Here is an 18,922-nt window from a genome sequence, read left to right as displayed (position 1 = left end):
GAAGGTAGGCATAGAGGGAACTTACCTCAACATAATAAAGGCCATATATGACAAACCCACAGCTAACATCGTTCTCAATGGTGAAAAACTGAAACCATTTCCACTAAGATCAGGAACAAGACAAGGCTGCCCACTCTCACCACTATTATTCAATATAGTTTTGGAAGTTTTAGCCATCGCAATCAGAGAAGAAAAAGAAATAAAAGGAATCCAAATCGGAAAAAAAGAAGTAAAACTGTCACTGTTGGCAGATGACATGATACCATACATAGAGAATCCTAAAGATGCTACCAGAAAACTACTAGAGCTAATCAATGAATTTGGTAAAGTAGCAGGATATAAAATTAATGCACAGAAATCTCTAGCATTCCTATATACTAATGATGAAAAATCTGAAAGAGAAATTAAGGAAACACTCCCATTTACCACTGGAACAAAAAGAATAAAATACCTAAGAATAAACCTAACTAAGGAGACAAAAGACCTGTATGCAGAAAACTATAAGACACTGAGGAAAGAAATTAAAGATGATACAAACAGATGGAGAGATATACCATGTTCTTAGATTAGAAGAATCAACACTGTGAAAATGACTATACTACCCAAAGCAATCTACAGATTCAATGCAATCCCTATCAAACTACCAATGGCATTTTTCAAAGAACTAGAACAAAGAAATTTCACAGTTTGTATGGAAACACAAGACTCCGAATAGCCAAAGCAATCTTGAGAAAGAAAAACGGAGCTAGAAGAATCAGGCTCCCTGCCTTCAAACTATACTACAAGGCTACCGTAATCAAGAAAGTATGGTACTGGCACAAAAATAGAAATATATATCAATGGAACAGGATAGAAAGCCCAGAGATAAACCCACACGCATATGGTCACCTTATCTTTGATAAAGGAGGCAAGAATATACAATGGAGAAAAGACAGCCTCTTTAATAAGTGGTACTGGGGAAACTGGACACCTACATATAAAAGAATGAAATTAGAATACTCCCTAAAACCATACACAAAAATAAACTCAAAATGGATTAAAGACCTAATGTAAGGCCAGACACTATAAAACTCTTAGAGGAAAACATAGGCAGAACACTCTATGACATACATCACATCAAGATCCTTTCTGACCCACCTCCTAGAAAAATGTAAATAAAAACAAAAATAAACGAATGGAACCTAATGAAACTTAAAAGCTTTTGCACAGGAAAGGAAACCATAAACAAGATGAAAAGCCAACTCTCAGAATGGGAGAAAATATTTGCAAATGAAGCAACTGACAAAGGATTAATCTCCAAAATATACAGGCAGCTCATGCAGCTCAGTATCAAAAAAAAAAACAAAAAACCAGGGCTTCCCTGGTGGCACAGTGGTTGAGAATCTGCCTGCTAATGCAGGGGACACGGGTTCGAGCCCTGGTCTGGGAAGATCCCACATGCCACGGAGCAACTAGGCCCGTGAGCCACAACTACTGAACCTGCGCGTCTGGAGCCTGTGCTTCGCAACAAGAGAGGCCACGATAGTGAGAGGCCCGCGCACCGCGATGAAGAGTGGCCCCCGCTTGCCGCAACTAGAGAAAGCCCTCGCACAGAAACGAAGACCCAACACAGCAACCAATCAATCAATAAAAATAAATAAATAAATAAATCTTAAAAAAAAAAGCAGAAACCTACCAAAAAAAAAATAAAATAAAATAAAAAATAAAAAATAAAAAATAAAAAAAAACCAAACAACTCAATCCAAAAATGGGCAGAAGACCTAAATAGACATTTCTCCAAAGAAGATATACAGATTGCCAACAAACACATGAAAGGATGCTCAACATCACTAATCATTAGAGAGATGCAAATCAAAACTACAATAAGGTATCACCTCACACGGGTCAGAATGGCCATCATCAAAAAATCTACAAACGATAAATGCTGGAGAGGGTGCGGAGAAAAGGGAACCCTCTTGCACTGCTTGTGGGAATGTAAACTGACACAACCACTATGGAGAACAGTATGGAGGTTCCTTAAAAAACTAAAAATAGAACCACCATATGACCCAGCAATCCCACTACTGGGCATACACCCTGAGAAAACCATAATTCAAAAAGAGTCATGTACCACAATGTCCATTGCGGCCCTATTTACAATAGCCAGGACATGGAACCAACCTAAGTGTCCATCTACAGATGACTGGATAAAGAAGATGTGGCACATATATACAATGGAATATTACTCAGCCATAAAAAGAAACGAAATTGAGGTATTTGTAGTGAGGTGGATGGAGTTAGTCTGTCATACAGAGTGAAGTCAGTCAGAAAGAGAAAAACAAATACCATATGCTAACACATATATATGGAATCTAAAAAAAAAAAACTGTTCTGAAGAACCTAGGGCCAGGACAGGAATAAAGATGCAGACGTAGAGAATGGACTTGAGGGCACGGGAAAGGCAAAGGTTAAGCTGGGACGAAGTGAGAGAGTGGCATGGACATATATACACTACCAAATGTAAAAGAGATAGCTAGTGGGAAGCAGCCGCATAGCACAGGGAAATCAGCTCGGTGCTTTGTGACCACCTAGAGGGGTGGGATAGGGAGGGTGGGAGGAAGACACAAGAAGGAGGAGATATGTGGGTATATGTATACATATAGCTGATTCACTTTGTTATACAGCAGAAACTAACACACCACTGTAAAGCAATTATACTCCAATAAAAATGTTAAAAATAAATAAATAAATAAATAAATAAAAATTACCTTACTCCTCCATTCACACTTATGTCCTTCTGGAACTCCAATTAGATGTATGTTAGAACTCTTCATTCTATGCTGTGCCAATTTGTTTTTTACCTGTTCATGAGCTTTTAATTTTAGTTAATTTTTTATAACTAGAAGTTCTGGGGTTTTTGTTTCCTAATCTGCCTGGTCATGTTTCAGAGACCCTTACTTCATACTCATATTTCTTTTCATTTCATCTAATATATTAATCAAACTTACTGGAATTATTAAGACAAAATATAAAATTTCTGCAGTCTCTAGAGGTCACTGTCTCGTTTCTGCTGTCTCTTGCATACTTTGCAATGTTTTTTTGTGCACTTTGTGATTTTTTTTTTACTATGATCTTAAGTGGCTTGGAATTTTAATCTGTAGATTTTTGAAGGCTGGGTTGAAGGTACACCCCTCCTAAGAGAAGATAACTTGATAGATTTTGTAAGGTACCTGAAGGCACCACCAAACAGAGACTATTTAAAATACATTCTTGGGGCTTCCCTGGTGGCACAGTGGTTAAGAATCCACCTGCCAATGCAGGGGACACGGGTTCGAGCCCTGGTCCGGGAAGATCCCACATGCCGCGGAGCAACTAAGCCTGTGAGCCACAACTACTGAGCCTGCACTCTAGAACTTGCTCACCACAACTACTGAAGCCCTCGCGCCTAGAGCCCATGCTCCACAAGAGAAGCCACCGCAATGAGAAGCCTGTGCACCGCAACGAAGAGTAGCCCCCACTTGCCGCAACTAGAGAAAGCCTGTGAGCAGCAACGAAGACCCAACGCAGCCAAAAATAATAAAGTAAATACTAAATGTTAGTTCTTAAAAAAGTTTTTTTTAAATAAAACAAAATACATTCTTGACTTGAAGTTTTATGAAACCACATGGGAAATGTGACCCTGTAAGGACCCTTGTTATAAATTCTCAGAGAAGATTTCTCCTGCCACTCCCCAAATGCCAAGGTCCCAGCTTCATGTATGGGAGGGTTCTCCTTTCAGATTCCTCTCCTTAGGAAGGCTGCAAGCTTGTTTCCTGTGCCCTCTGACGCCATCAAAAGAGAAGTTCAAAGCCATCCAGTTAGGGCAGCTTCAACGAGGGTGAAAGCTTACTTAAAACCTCGCTAATATCTCATTTCCAATTTCATTTCATTTTTAGCTTCTGAATATTCTTTACTTTCTCACCAGCCCAATGATACATTTTATGAGATTTTAAAAAATATTTTATTCAGGATTTTCCTTCTCATTTGGGAGGGTTACTCATGGTATCTCTCTAGTTTAGTCCTACTGCCAGAAATGAACTGCTGACTCTACTCTTAGTATCTTTCATTTGTTTTCTTTTCTCTACTATTATCTCTAAGGCTTTAAATCAAGTCCTTAATTCTTCTTACCTGGATTACTACAATAGGCTCCTAACTGATCATCATTCTATCTTCCACCTTGCTGCTGAAGTTATGTTCCAAAATACAAGTGTGATTATCACACACAAATACAAACACACACACACAGTTTAAATTCTTTAATGGCTCTCTGACACCCACAGTATAAATTCCAAAGTTCTTATGATCTGGCAAGTCCTCTGTGATCAGACCTCAGCTTATCTCTCTGGCTTTTCCTCTTCTCTTCTCCGTCCTATGCAATTCAGTACAGTCACACCAAATTACACACTTGGAAAGCCCTTATTCTCCTTATCTCCCCCTTCGTCTAGTTCATGCATGCTCAAGAATCACCATAAGTGTTACTTTTTTCAATTCCTGTGCTAAGCATTCTCTACACTACCTCCTCCCCACTTCCACCACTGTGATACTCTTCTATTACATACATGGACATACTACTAAGCAGTAAATACTTGTTTACTTTCTAGCTCCTCCAAAAGAGCAGGAGCTTCTTGAACACAGGGGTTGATTTTTTTCTTGGTACCCTAGCATCTAACGTCATGTTCGCTTGCATGTGATCAATATCTAATAAACTGACTTAAAACTATCTCATAGTACTTCAGTTAACCAGTTAGTACACTGGGGAAAGAAAGGCCAGACTTCAGCCAAAACAACCCTTCTATATCCTTTGAATTTTTTTCCTCTTGGCTGCGCCACACATTTGTGGGATCATAGTTCCCCAACCAGGGATTGAATCCCGGCCCTGGCAGTGAAAGCGCCGAGTCCTAACCACTGGACCACCAGGGAATTCCCTATCCTTTGAATTTTAAACCGCATATATTTATATTTTAAATTTCATTTACAAAGCAATATGGTTACACTGTGGAAATCACAAATAGCAAATGGGTATTTAGGATAAATGAACTTAAGATAAAATGTCCAGTGAAAGCATCACATACAAATTTTAAATGTGCTATATCTCAAACAACATAAAGTGAAAATCACATGCTCCAAAAAACTGTTAGATGATACTGAGCAGCTACAGCTTTGTCAGAAAGCTGACAAAGAGATATCTAAATGCTAGTAAAAAACAAAAAAAGAACAAAATTATTTCATGGAACATGACTGGAAAAAAGCATTAATATACAATATTGTGATTTAATGTTAAATCAATAAATAACATTATAAAAAAGCATCAATCATTTCACTTAAATCTCTAGAAATTTACATATTTATGTCAGTCAAAAATCTTTTTTGGGAACTGGACAAATACAGAATTGCCTTTTATTTGGGGTGTGCCTTATATCTGGGTATATATGGTAATTTAAGTTACATAGGGCCAGGGATGTTTTTTCTTTAAAAGGGCTTCATATATTACTCAAAATTGAGAAACTTTCCTCCACTATTCTCTCTTCAACTGCAAACAGCCCATCAGTCAACCAACAAATCCTACAGCTTCCATCTAATTAACAGCACCCCTATCCATACTGTTCTATGTTCACTGCTACACTCTTTGTTCAGGCCTTCAACATCTCTTACATGAACTATCACATTTCTTTGCTCTTGGTCATGCTCCTATTGATATACCTTCTATATTGCAAAAGAATGTAAATTTGATTATCTCCCCTGTTTCAACAGTTCTGCACTGCTGACTGGAAAACTTTTCATCTCTCTTGAGCTGCACACAAGACTTGGCCCTTATAAACCACTCCTATTTTATACCCTTCTGCTTTCATCTCACCTCTGTACCATTCCCTCCAGATGCAGGTGTTTTTGTAACCTAGGCAGATCACTTGGTGGTACTTTACAATGCCATGCCTCTGTATGATATGGAGAGTGACAGCAGTAAAATCAGTCCCCTCATTCTTCTTGTTTTTTTGTTTTTTTTTTTTTTAATTTATTTTTGGCTGCGTTGGGGTTGGGTCCTCGTTGCTGCATGCGGGCTTTCTCTAGTTGCTGTGCATGGGCTTCTCATTGCAGTGGCTTCTCTCTCCAGATCACGGGCTCTAGGTGTGCGGGCTTCAGCAGTTGTGGCGCACAGGCTCAGCTGCTCTGCAGCATGTGGGGTCTTCCCGGACCAGGGCTTGAACCCGTGTCCCCTGCATTGGCAGGCGGATTCTTAACCACTGCACCACCAGGGAAGTCCCAGTCCCCTCATTTTTCTTGACAACACACCAAATACCCACCTGTTAAGTTGTGGACCTTCCCCCTCTCTCCTCACCCTAAAGTAGATACAGGAATAGATACTACTTTTCCACAGGGCCTTATCTCTATCCTTGTCTCTGCTAGCTCTTCTACCTTACAGACTTTAAAAACTCACTGAACTGGCCAGTTCTCACTTTTCTCAAACCAGTTCTCTCTCCATAAGTCCTCAGTCAAGCTGAACCAAAAGTTCTCAAATTCTATACTATATATAAAATAAGCAACAAAGTCCTACTGTATAGCGTAAGGAACTATATTCAATATCTTGTAATAAACTACAATGGAAAAGAATAAGAAAAAGAATATATATATATGTATGTATAACTGAATCACTTTGCTGTACACCAGAAACTAACACAACATTGTAAAAACTAACTATACTTCAATAAAAATAAAATAATTTTAAAAAAATGTTCTCAAGTTCTAGTATATACAGACTTATATTCTCACCATTAGGAAACACTTTAAAAAAGTGAAGTCTCGGACTTCCCTGGTGGTGCAGTGGTTAAGGATCCGCCTGCCAATGCAGGGGACATGGGTCCGACCCCTGGTCCGGGAAGATCCCACATGCTGCGGAGCAACTAAGCCCAGGTGCCACAACCACTGAGCCTGCACTCTAGAGGCCACAAGCCACAACTACTGAGCCCGCGTGCCACAACTACTAAGTCCATGCGCCTAGAGCATGTGCTCTGCAACAAAAGAAGCCACCACAATGAGAAGCCCGTGCACAGCAACGAAGAGTAGCCCCTGCTTGCCGCAACTAGAGAAGGCCCGCACGCAGCAACAAAGACCCAACACAGCCAAAAAAAAAAAAAAAGTGAAATCTCAAAATAAAAACAAATTCAACTTTTTGAGGGAAAGGAGGAGTTCAAATATCCCAGTAGCCAACTGTATGTTAGGTAATTAAATACAAACTCTTGGGGCAAAAACAGTACAAATTTGATGAAAACTTTCTATATCATTACTCATAAAACCTGAGGCTTTGTTTCAGTGTTTTTCTAATATTTTTACACTGTGTCTAGTTATACTGGTTACATTACTATATTTCTTAAATGCTAGTCTAAAAGTTCAGTGTCTATTGTACTCCACCATTTTAATTTATCTACACAGCAGCTTCCAAAAATTAAAAGGTTCCTGTATGTAAACTACTCTGGCTGCTTATTCCAGCAAGAGATGCATGAAATATTATCTTTGCCACATAATAAACCCTAAAACTAGCTTCTGAATGACATCTACTGATCTTTTTCTTTTCAGAGAATTAAATGGCTGAGTTTATACCATTTTGGCTCTTGTCTCTCTAGGTGCTCACCACACTGCACTAAAGCACCACAAAAGGCACAAAGAACATGCTGGGACTTCCCTGGTGGCGTAGTGGTTGACTCCGTGCACTCCCAATGCAGGGGGCCCAGGTTCGATCCCTGGCCAGGAAACTAGATCCCACGTGCATGCCACAACTAAGAGTTCACATGCCACAACTAAGGAGCCCATGTGCTGCAACAAAGGAGCCAGCGAGCCACAACTAAGGAGCCCATGTGCTGCAACTGAGGAGCTCGCCTGCTGCAACTAAGACCTAGTACAACCAAATAAATAAATAAATATTAAAAAAAAAAAAAGAACATGCTGATGGGGGATCGAAACTCCCTTCTGCTATAATAGCAACCAATCCCGGCTGCTTCACTCCTTTTGAAATTTGTTCATAAGGAAATTCAACTTAAAAATGACCACTGCTGGGAATTCCCTGGCAGTCCAGTGGTTAGGACTTGGCCCTTTCACTGCAAGGGCCTGGGTTCAATCCCTGGTGGGGGAACTAAGATCCTGCAAGTGGCCCCCGAAAAAAAGAGCTGATGTAGAAACACAGGAAAATGTAATAAAAGTATAGGTGAGTATTTCAGAGATCTACTGAACTACAGATTAAAATAGAATTTAGTAAAAGGGATTATACCGAGAATGACTTTAAGACAAAAATAAAGCTATAATAAAGGAAATAATAACTGTGATATTTTGGGGGGCAGAAGGTGTCAACACTCGAGGCTCAGAATTGCTCTTTTTTTTTTTAATTTTTTTTATTTATGGCTGTGTTGGGTCTTCGTTTCTGTGTGAGGGCTTTCTCTAGTTGTGGCAAGTGGGGGCCACTCTTCATCGCGGTGCACGGGCCTCTCATTATCGCGGCCTCTCCTGTTGCGGAGCACAGGCTCCAGACGCGCAGGCTCAGTAATTGTGGCTCACGGGCCTAGCCGCTCCGCGGCATGTGGGATCTTCCCAGACCAGGGCTCGAACCCGTGTGCCCTGCATTGGCAGGCAGATTCTCAACCACTGCGCCACCAGGGAAGCCCTCAGAATTGCTTTTTTTAACATCTTTATTGGAGTATAATTGCTTTACAATGGTGTGTTAGTTTCTGCTGTATAACAAAGTGAGAACTGCCATTCTTATCTATAATCCTCACTTAACCATTTAGTGCTAGAATCTAAACTATAGACAGCATATCATATATCTTTTGACAATCTGACAGGATAACTTCCATCACTGGAGCTTGTCAGTATAGTGACCTAAGAGCTTTCCATAAAAGGGGTCTCTACTTACGAGATTTTTTAAAAAAGAAGCACATGCTAAATTCTGGCAAGACTGAAGAAGGCAGTATTAGAGAGGGCCCCAAGAAGCAAAGTACACCATTCACTTTCTTAAATAAAGCCAAATTATCTGAGCCATCTGTGCTTGTATAATCAGGCATTCTTAGTTTATCACTTGTTGTATCACTTAGTGTATCTTTTTTTTTTTTTTTTAATGTAGATCCTGCCCCCACTCCAATTGGAAGGGTCTGGGTAGGGCCCAGGAATATGCCATTTTTTAAAACATTTATTTATTTATTTGGTTGCGCTGGGTCTTAGTTGCAGCAGGAGGGCTCCTTAGTTGTGGTTTGTGGGCTCCTTTGTTATGGCTCACCAGCTCCTGAGTTGCGGCACATGGGCTCCTTAGTTGTGGCATGTGAACTCTTAGTTGCAGCATGCAGGTGGAATCTAGTTCCCTGACCAGGGATCGAACCCGGACCCCTTGCATTGGGAGCACAGAGTCTTAACCACTGCGCCACCAGGGAGGTCCCAAGTGTATCGTTTTAGAAACAGAAGATAACTGAAGGATAATTAAAGGTTCCAGTGGTTCTCAATGTCAGGAAGTAGTAGAGACATCTAGAAATGTGAGACACCATTTTTGGTGTTTCATGATTAGAAGATGGGAGCACTACTGGCATTTAGTGGAGAGAAGCCAGGGGTGCCTTAGTAGGTTGGAAAACGTCTCCCCTCCCCTAAAGACTTCTCACACCTTCATTTCAGACTTCTAGCCTCCAGAACTGAGAGAATAACTGTGTTAAGCACTGCAGTTTGTGGTAATTTGTTACAGCAGCCACAGGAAACTCATACAAGCGCTAAATCTTCTGCAAGGAACGGAACAGTCCTACAGAACAAGAAACTGTCCTAGCCAAAATGCCAACAACACTTCCACTTAGCTAAACAGAGGAATAGAAGGTTAACTGAGAGGGCAAAGGAAAAGTAAGGAGGGCTAAATGATATAGAGGACAGGAACAGTGATAAACAAATTTAAACAAGTTACAAGTTTTACCTATATACTTAGAGGTAATAACAATTTTTGATGAGTCAGCCGTAAAAAAATTTGAAATTCTCTCTTATTATATTCAGAATGAAGAACAAATCTTTTTTAAAAGGGGGAGGGGGGCCTTTAAAAGAAACTTGCAGATTTAAACTACCTGTAAACCTGTTCATGGGCTTATTTTGAGGTCTCAATATTATAGGTAGCAGCAGGATAGCTTAATCTAACCCAGTGTCTTAGTTTGGGCTGCTCTAACAAAACTACCATAGACTGGGTGGCTTAAACAACGAACATTTATCTCTCACAGTTCTGGAGGTTGGGAAGTCAAAGATCAGGCTCCAGCAGATTTGGTGTGTGGTGCAGGCCCACTTCCTGGTTGATAAGACAGTTGTCTTTTCCGTGTGTACTCACATGGAGGAAGGGGCCAGATAGCTCTCTGGGGTCTCCTTTTAAGTATACTAATCCCATTCATAAGGACTCCACCCTCATGACCTAACCACCTCCCAAAGGCCCCACCTCCTAATGCCATCACACTGGGGGCTCAGGATTTCAAAATACGAATTTTGGGAAGGACACAAAAATTCAGTCCATAACACCCCATAATCCATATCTATGGCAGAAGTCCCACTTTACTGTTTCTCACCACATGCACTTTTTATTTATCCATTACCTTTTCTTCCATCTGCTTTAGCTTGCTAATGGCACCAAAGGCATTAACCCAGCTTGTGGCACCCAATTTATCAGTGGCCATCTCCTTGCTGCTGCCTCTTAGTTCACACTCTTTCTCCTTTAATAACTTCATATAGAAAATAGCCCCAAACCTGTAATGCAGTCTATGTTTCCACCACAGCTGGAAAGAAGAATCAAGAGACATTTCAAACTTTAGTAGTCCTTTATACCTATTCTCTACACTATTTTCAATGCCAAAAGAACAGTCTCTTCACTATTATCAAGGAACCTAAGTATGGTAGTCACAGAGATTTTTTTTAAAAAGAAAAAAAATCCCTCTACAGACCCTTTCTTGCCCCACAGGGATAGAGCACAGAAATGACAGGGACACAAAGTGGTTACTTTTTGGTTCTACACTTCCCCTAGAAATGATAATAAAGCCAGCCAGACTATCCACCAAGGAAATGAGAGTCGGTGACAGTTGCAAGAAGTAAGATCAAAGTTCAACCTCCTCACTAGTCTCCCATCCTGGAGTTTTTAAGTATTGAGGACTAGAAAATATTTTTTAAAATATTTATATACAAGCACTATGGAGAACACTATGGAAGTTCCTTAAAAAACTAAAAATAGAACTACCATATGATCCAGCAATCCCACTCCTGGGCATATATCCGGATAAAACCATAATTTGAAAGGATACATGCACCCCACTGTTCATTGCAGCACTATTGACAATAGCCAAGACAGGGAAGCAACCTAAATGTCCATAAACAGAGGAACGGATAAAGAAAATGTGGTATATATACACAATGGAATATTACTCAGCCATAAAAAAGGATGAAATAATGCCATTTGCAGCAACATGGATGGACCTAGAGATTACATACCAAGAGAAGTAAGTCAGACAGAGAAAGACAAAATGCAAAATGGTGTATGTATCAATAGTAACTTAGGAAAATAGTATGACAATTTTTTAAAGTTACACACCTATCATATGATCCCACTCCTAACTATTTATCCAAAGGAAATGAAAACGTACATTCACACACTTGTACACTAATGTTTTTGGCAGCTTTATTTATAATCTCCCAAACATGAAACAACAAAATTATCCATTCATTTAATGAATGGATAAACAAATTGTAGTATATCCATACAATGGTATATTATTCACCAATAAAAAGGAACTACTCATACCACAACATCATGAATGAATCTCAAACGCAGTATGCTAAGTAAAAGAAGCCAGACTCAAAAGAAGCCTGACTACATACTGTGATTCCATTTATATGACATTCTGGAAAAGAAAAACAATAGACAAAAAGATTAGGCTACAGGTGAGAGGAGGGACTGACTACAAAGGGACAGGGGGAAATTTTTGAGGATAGAACTGTCCTGCATCTTGGGGACTTCCCTGGTGGTGCAGTGGTTAAGAATCTGCCTGCCAATACAGGGGATACGTGTTCGATCCCTGGTCCAGGAAGATCCCACGTGCCGCGGAGCAACTAAGCCCGTGTGCCCTAACTACTGAGCCTGAGCTCTAGAGCCTGCGAGCCACAACTGCTGAGCCCATGTGCTGCAACTACTGAAGCCTGCGCGCCTAGAGCCCGAGCTCCGCAACAAGAGAAGCCACTGCAATGAGAAGCCCACGTGCCGCAATGAAGAGTAGCCACCGCTCGCCACAACAACAGAAAGCCCACACACAGCAAGACCCAACGCAGCCAAAAATAAATAAATAAATAAACTTATTTAAAAAAAAAAAGAACCGTTCTGCATCTTTATTGTGGTTTTACGACTGCATGCACTTATGAAAACTTTAACTCTACACTAAAAATGTTACATTTTACTGTATGCAAATTATACCCTTTATTTTAACAGAATTTGGGTTTATATTTTGTATGTGTTCTTTTTATTTCATTTTTTTAAACACTTAATTTTTATTGCATTTTTACTAAAGCACTGGTCTATGGGGAATTCCCTCCTTTCACTGCTGAGGGCCCGGGTTCGATCCGTGGTCGGGGAACTAAGATCCCACAAGCCACGTGTGGCGTAGCCAAAAAAAAAAAAAAAGAAAAATTAAAGTATTGGTCTATGAAGATTTTTTTTTAAAGGGGTGGGGGGGGGGGGCGGTCCTTTCCTACAAATAAATTTGAGAAGCACTGACCTAAGACATATAACCCTAAATCACTTTACTTCTCTGGGCCTTCAATTTCTCATTTTAACTCAGAAATGGGTCAATATGGTTTCTAAGATGTCTTCCAACCCTAACCAAGAAAAATCTGTGAATATTCAATGATTTCTGGTTTCCTAAAGTGCCTACATAATATCTGACATATTACCCTACTCCTAATGTTTAAAGTACCATCACATTCTCCTGGTTTTCCTCCTACATCTTTGGTTTCTTCCGATCCTTCTCTGTACTTTCTTCTTTACCGTCTGTTAGATGTTAGTGTTCCTTCAGCTTTGTGTCCTGGAACAAAGGACACATCCACTTTTATAGCTTCAACTGCCATCAGTATGACTCATCAGATGTCACTCTTCTTTCTAGACCCAAATATTCATTTCCCTACTGAACAGCTCCATTTGGAAGTCCCACAGGCAGCAACTTACCCAAGCTGAACTAATCATCTCCCCAAACCTCTGCTACTATTCCATACCTTCACAAATTGTACTATTATAAACTTAGACGTCCAAAACAGAATCCTAAGCTTCATTCTGACTCCTCTGAATTCTTCCCTTACCTTTCAGAGTCCACTTCTCTGCCACTAACTTATTTCAGGACACCAGCATCTTCAATTATTGCAACAGTCTTCTACTGATGTCTATGCCTACCTCTTCTCCCCTACGGCCAAGCAGCTCTTTCTAAAAAAACCAAATATGATTGTGTCACTCCTCTAATTAAAACTTTTCACTGACTCCCCATTACATTCAGAATAAAGCCAAGATTTCTTAACATGAGTTACAAGGCCCTTCCTAATCTGGTACCCTCTTATCTCTTCAGCCCCATTTATTGCATCTCACACAAGCTATGTTCTCTTCATTTGGAATTATCATCAATTCCCTCAACCTACTGTCTCTCCTTTCTTGTCTCCATATGTATGCCTGTCCCTCTTTCCTCCAGGTCTCTGCACATGTTTCTCCTGTCAGAAACAGCTCTCCTCCAGGTTTTAGCTAAGAAATTATTTCTTCTGGGAAGCTTTTCTTGACCTCCCTCATTTGTGCTACCGTAACAGCTCCTTACCATTATCCCAATGTATTACAATACCCATTTATGTGTCTGTATTCCCATTAACCTTTAGGCTTTTTGAGGACAGACACCATGTCTTGCTCATGGTAGTATCCCCAAGATCTGAACCATGCCTGGCACATAGCAGTCTATTAATAAATACTGAGTTTACTAGTAAGAGTCTACTCGCAACTCAAAAAAATTTATTCCCTCCCTAAATTTCTGCTCAAACTTCATTAACACTCTTTGAAATAGTTCTTAAAATTCCAGAAGAGTTTTCTTTTAATACCTAGAACACTTGCAACTACCTTTCTTGACACAGAGAACTTAAATACACTTTAATACTAACCCAAGAAAAATGTATTGTAGAAAGAATATGAATGGAAGTTGACCACAAATCCAAATACTACCAACACCAAGAGTTTCTAATTTAACAAATATGCATTCATTCAACAATTTTAAAAAAGATTAAACTAAAGGGGTTCTATAATTTCATTAAGTTTGTGAATGCCTACTATACACAAAGCTTTATGGAATGCTACACTAGCAACCACTTGTACTCTTCTCAGCCTCACTTTCTATTCCCTCACTTTTTGGCCTTACCTTCTGATTGTGTATTTATTTCTACCTATTCTATAGCATCTATATCTCCCTCATCTCATGAATTATTCTGATTACATCTATGCATTTTGTATATGTGTGGCTGGATGTCAGTCCAAGTTGGTGTTAATGGGATACTGCTGTGGTTCAAAACATTTTTAAAAACTGCTCTTTTGGAATTACCTTCAGATCCAGTGGCACATTCTTTCCTCAGGTTTTGAGAACTGATATAACTTCTGAAAGTAGTCAGCAGTCTAAGCCATGTATGAGAGTATCAAGGGAGATCAAACTGAGTAATACTGTAAAATGTGGTAGACTATAAAATAACAGGACTGGTTTTCTATGTAGCTTGAAATAATGCTAATGGCATCAACGGTAAAGGTACATAGCTTCTCAGTGTGACCACTTCAAAGACCATCACTTCCCTTGGCTATCTGCTTATCAAAGGGTTTAATCATAGGAAAAATGTTTATGATGTAACGTTAATTGAAAATTTCAGAATTCTAAATTATGTACATTATGATCCACAATGTAAAAATAATTTTAAAGTAATTTAAAAAATAAAAATAAGTATGTAAACAAGAACTGGAAGATATGTGAAATAAATAATATTGCTATTGTGAGAATGAACTAGTGTTTCTTTTTTCAAAATTATTTCATGTTGTGATATCTTTTTAATGTTTTTTAAAAGTCAGAGTCATTACTTCATACTCACATATCATAGAGAGTGTGAGAGAGATCTGTTCTATTTAGTGAGAAATAAAAGTTAAAATTCTTTCAATTTTCTCTACTTCTAAATGCCACAGAAAAGGTAAGACTCACATTTTTGAAAATGCATTGCTTTTACCACAATGTTGGGCTTCCAAGTAAGTAAAATCTTTTTGAAATGAGAGCATAAACTCTTAAGGTCAGTTTCATTCATCTAGCAATAAATAAATTTCAAATACCTTTCTGTCATAAATACTACAATTTAAAATATTAGTGGGGACTTCCCTGGTGGTCCAGTGGTTAAGACTCTGCGCTTCTATTGCAGGGGGCACGGGTTCCATCCCTGGTCGGGGAATTAAGATCCCATATGCCGCGCGGCCAAAAAAAAAAAAAATATATATATATATACACACAGACACATACACACACACACACATTTTTTTAGGATATATTAAAGGGAGTAAAGGGGTCAATCATGTGTTTCTAATATTTAATTACTATCTTGTAAAAAAATTATTATAAATCCATAATACATTAAGAACAATCTAAGGTATTTTCGCTTTTACAGACCTCCAGATACCACTGTCTACTGAGGGTCTCCAACTTGATTCAGGAATAGAAGGGCCTGTGACCAGGAAACAAGCCATGAAGACTAGCTGACAGAAACAGAATTAAAGCAATTAAGTGAGTCACTTCATCTCACCACATTTTGGGTTTTGTCTACACATACCAAAAATGTTGCATTAGAAGAAATAATGTGAGACTAAAACAATCTGAGTTCCTAAAGTGGTAGTTAGCATAAAAAACTGGAATGAAATAGGTGGCATCTTAAACCACCTCTAGAAAATCTAAAGAAAAGATAATGATAATCACTTCTATATGTAATTCACTACAAAGATTTTTCTATATAAACATAATACAGCAATAATTTTCTGATTTTCCCAATAATGATCTGCTTAGACACTGGGAAATGCACTACATCTCTAATATAATAGTCCAATCACAATTTTTAAATATTAAGAAAAGTTATCATTCCATTTCTCATCCCAATTTTGTTACAAATTTTACTGTATCAACTTTGACTTGATGTTTCATGCCCACAAGCTAGACAATGCATCAAAAATATAGTTATCGCTGCAAAGTAAAAAATAAAACTAGCTTTAACTATTAAAACGACAACTCGCAAACAACCGGTAGTGGTTAAAACATAAAATTTCACTTAACCAGATCTTGCACGTCAAACTCTGGATACATTCAAAATGGAAATGTTCTCTGCATCTAACAAACTACCAAATAAAGTATAGATCTGCTAACATTCTGACCTCCTTACAAAACGACAAACTACAACGGCAAAATTACACTCAGGCACATGTAGTACGCTTCTCTCAAATCACTCCACAGAGAACTTCATCATTTGCTCCGCCCTCTAATAACTCATGCAAAAAAAGTTCAGCACCATCACAGAGAACAAGACAGAGAGAATTCATAGAATGGCTTAGGGCCTTTCCTCCAGGCAGTAAGAGGATCTGCGTGTGCCCTTCGCAGGGGTCCAAAGGAAAAGAAAAACCGAGGGTTTGGGGGATACTGACATCCAGAAACTGATTTTGTCTCAAAGAAGTTTCTGCCATCATTCCTATTTTATCAGCAGGAGGCCCTGGCGCCATCGTCTCAGTCTTTATTATTTTTTAATGGGGAGGTGGGAAACGCCACCGAGGATTCCTCCAGGCCTTTCCTATTAAGGTCTGGGGGGGTTCCCCCTCATTCTTCTCTTAAAACCTCAGTCTGGAGGGTACTCCTCAGCACCCCCCCCTTTCTGGCGGCCTATCCCCCGAGATCGGTAAAGGCGCTGCCGAACCCACCAGCCTCGCCGTTAAGGCGGGAGGGCCCGAACACGCCAGGGCCACAGCGATGGCTCCGAGGGGCCCAGAAAGGGGAAGGGCAGGCCAGGCACGGGGGGGAGAATGACCTGACCAAGGAAAAAAGGAATAAGGAGGTGAGGGGATGCGCTGCACCCCAAGGCTGCACAGAGAAGAGGCGATGATGATGAAGGAGGAGGGCGGTGGCCCGGGTGCGGCCCCCCACCTCTCCCGCCCCCAGGTCCCCGGCCCGGCGGGGGAGGATGAGCTCGGCCCATTCCCCGGGTCTGGGCTGAAAGGGGGTGGGGAGGTTTCCCTCCACACTGCGAGAAGACCAAGAACGAGGGTATGGGGTGCGCGGGGGTGAGGGGGTGTCTCCCGCCTGAACCCGGAGACCCGACGCCGTCGTCGCCTCTTCCTCAGGAGGGAGGACGAGAGCTGTGGGTAAAGCCCGAGGGAGGAATGCATGAAGGTAAAGGGAAGCCCAGGGCAGACCGGCCGCCCGCTCCAGACCCCACTCTCCACCTTCCGGTAACCGCGTCTCTTACCGGTGATGGCGGTGAACTGCTGAATTAACCCCTTCAGCGCCGAGGACGCCGCGGAGCCCCCGTGGGCAGCCATCTTACCGCCGCCGCCGCTGCCGCCGAACAACAACACAGACACACACGGAACGCCCTCCCCCACCTCGCCGCACGGTTTGCGCAGGCTCATTGACCGCCCCCAAGCTCCGCCCCGCCCGCCCAGGCCCCCCGCGGCGGCCTGCGCAGGCGCACTTCCAGATCGGTCCGGGAGAGCTTTCTGCTCCCCGGGTTGGCTGCTCGGTTGCTGTCCGCCACCGCATCCTTCATTGCAACCTCTGGTGCCTTCCTCTCCAAGCTCCAAGGCCAGTCTCAGAGACGCGATATTGCTTCCTAAGTTTCCGAAGGGCTTGGTAGGTAGTAGGCTCTTTGCGTTTCAGCTTCACAAGCTTTATTAACCGACCCAACTGCCGATGACAGTATATTTTTTGTTTTTGCAACTCCAGAGCCCTCTGCTAGGTTTCCTGCAACTCCTATCAAAATACAAATCCTACATTGTTGCACTAAAGCGACTTTCGCACCTGCTCCCCAGCCTCTAAACTAATTGATTAGTGCGGCAGCCCATGCAACAGAAGTAAAATACCAGAACCCGTGGTCCGGTCCACTTTCCTTCAATAAATTTGCAACACATCTCCCCTCAAGGTCTCAGTTTCCTCACCTATAAAATGAGAAGGTGTCATTTATGTAAGGAAAAAAAATGTGTATATGTATATACAGTATAGGAAAGAAATGTATAGAAAGGTCACTGGAAAGGTGTCCTCAAAACGATAATGGTTACCTCTAAGAGAGGGGAGCAATGGGGGGCATGGTGAAAGCGGACTTTGAGGGGTTTTTTATCCTTTATTTTTAAACAGAGGTAATATTAGTATGTTAACTATATGATTTAAAGTACTTTAAAAAACAATTACAGGAGTACACTCAAATCTGGTGATCCCCCCACCTTGAACATAAAGAGACTCAGTTTAGGTTCTAGCCTCCCACCTCCCACCCACATATTTTGCATCTACACAGAAAAATGGCCCAATAAAAGATGAGATGAGTCATCTGGAGAATTGACCCATCCTGAGAGTCTGTAAATGTGCTATTGGGATGAATTAAAAAATAACCAAGTTAAATCAAAGTAACCATAGGGTTATATGATTGGTGTATAAGAAAGCAGACTCCTAACCAAGAGTACTGTCGGTTAAATGACAACCTCCTAGGTTGCTGCAGTTTTCTAGATGGGTTGAGGAAGCCCAGGAACCAGTTGTAGATTTGGGAAGCTGTTTGGTTCACATTGACACAAAGGTGCAAAAATGGAGGTGAAAACCAGAGCAAGAAACAGTGTGACCTCTTCCTTCCTAAAGGCCTT

The 18,922-nt window shown here is 40.7% G+C and overlaps 1 protein-coding gene and 1 pseudogene across 4 annotated transcripts in view; one reads left to right on the top strand and one right to left on the bottom strand.

Annotated features, from left to right (window-relative positions):
* UBXN7 (UBX domain protein 7) overlaps nt 1-17,676 on the bottom strand; it is a 63,187-nt gene extending 45,511 nt beyond the window's left edge. For 2 of the 4 annotated variants that reach the window (XM_007171610.3, XM_057545408.1), the window contains exon 1: nt 17,542-17,676. In XM_007171610.3, the coding sequence (XP_007171672.1) occupies nt 17,542-17,614 (73 nt within the window). In that variant the 5' untranslated portion in view covers nt 17,615-17,676. Of the gene's footprint in view, nt 1-12,965; nt 13,074-13,344; nt 13,437-17,541 lie in introns of those variants that run through there. The other 2 variants (XM_057545406.1, XM_057545407.1) reach the window with 2 other exon arrangements.
* On the top strand, nt 16,826-17,569 carry LOC103010149 (uncharacterized; annotated as a pseudogene).
* Nucleotides 17,677-18,922: the final 1,246 nt, after the last annotated feature.

This window comes from Balaenoptera acutorostrata, chromosome 4, assembly GCF_949987535.1.
Source record: "Balaenoptera acutorostrata chromosome 4, mBalAcu1.1, whole genome shotgun sequence".
NCBI lineage: Eukaryota > Metazoa > Chordata > Mammalia > Artiodactyla > Balaenopteridae > Balaenoptera > Balaenoptera acutorostrata.
This window is presented reverse-complemented; position numbering and strand designations above follow the sequence as displayed.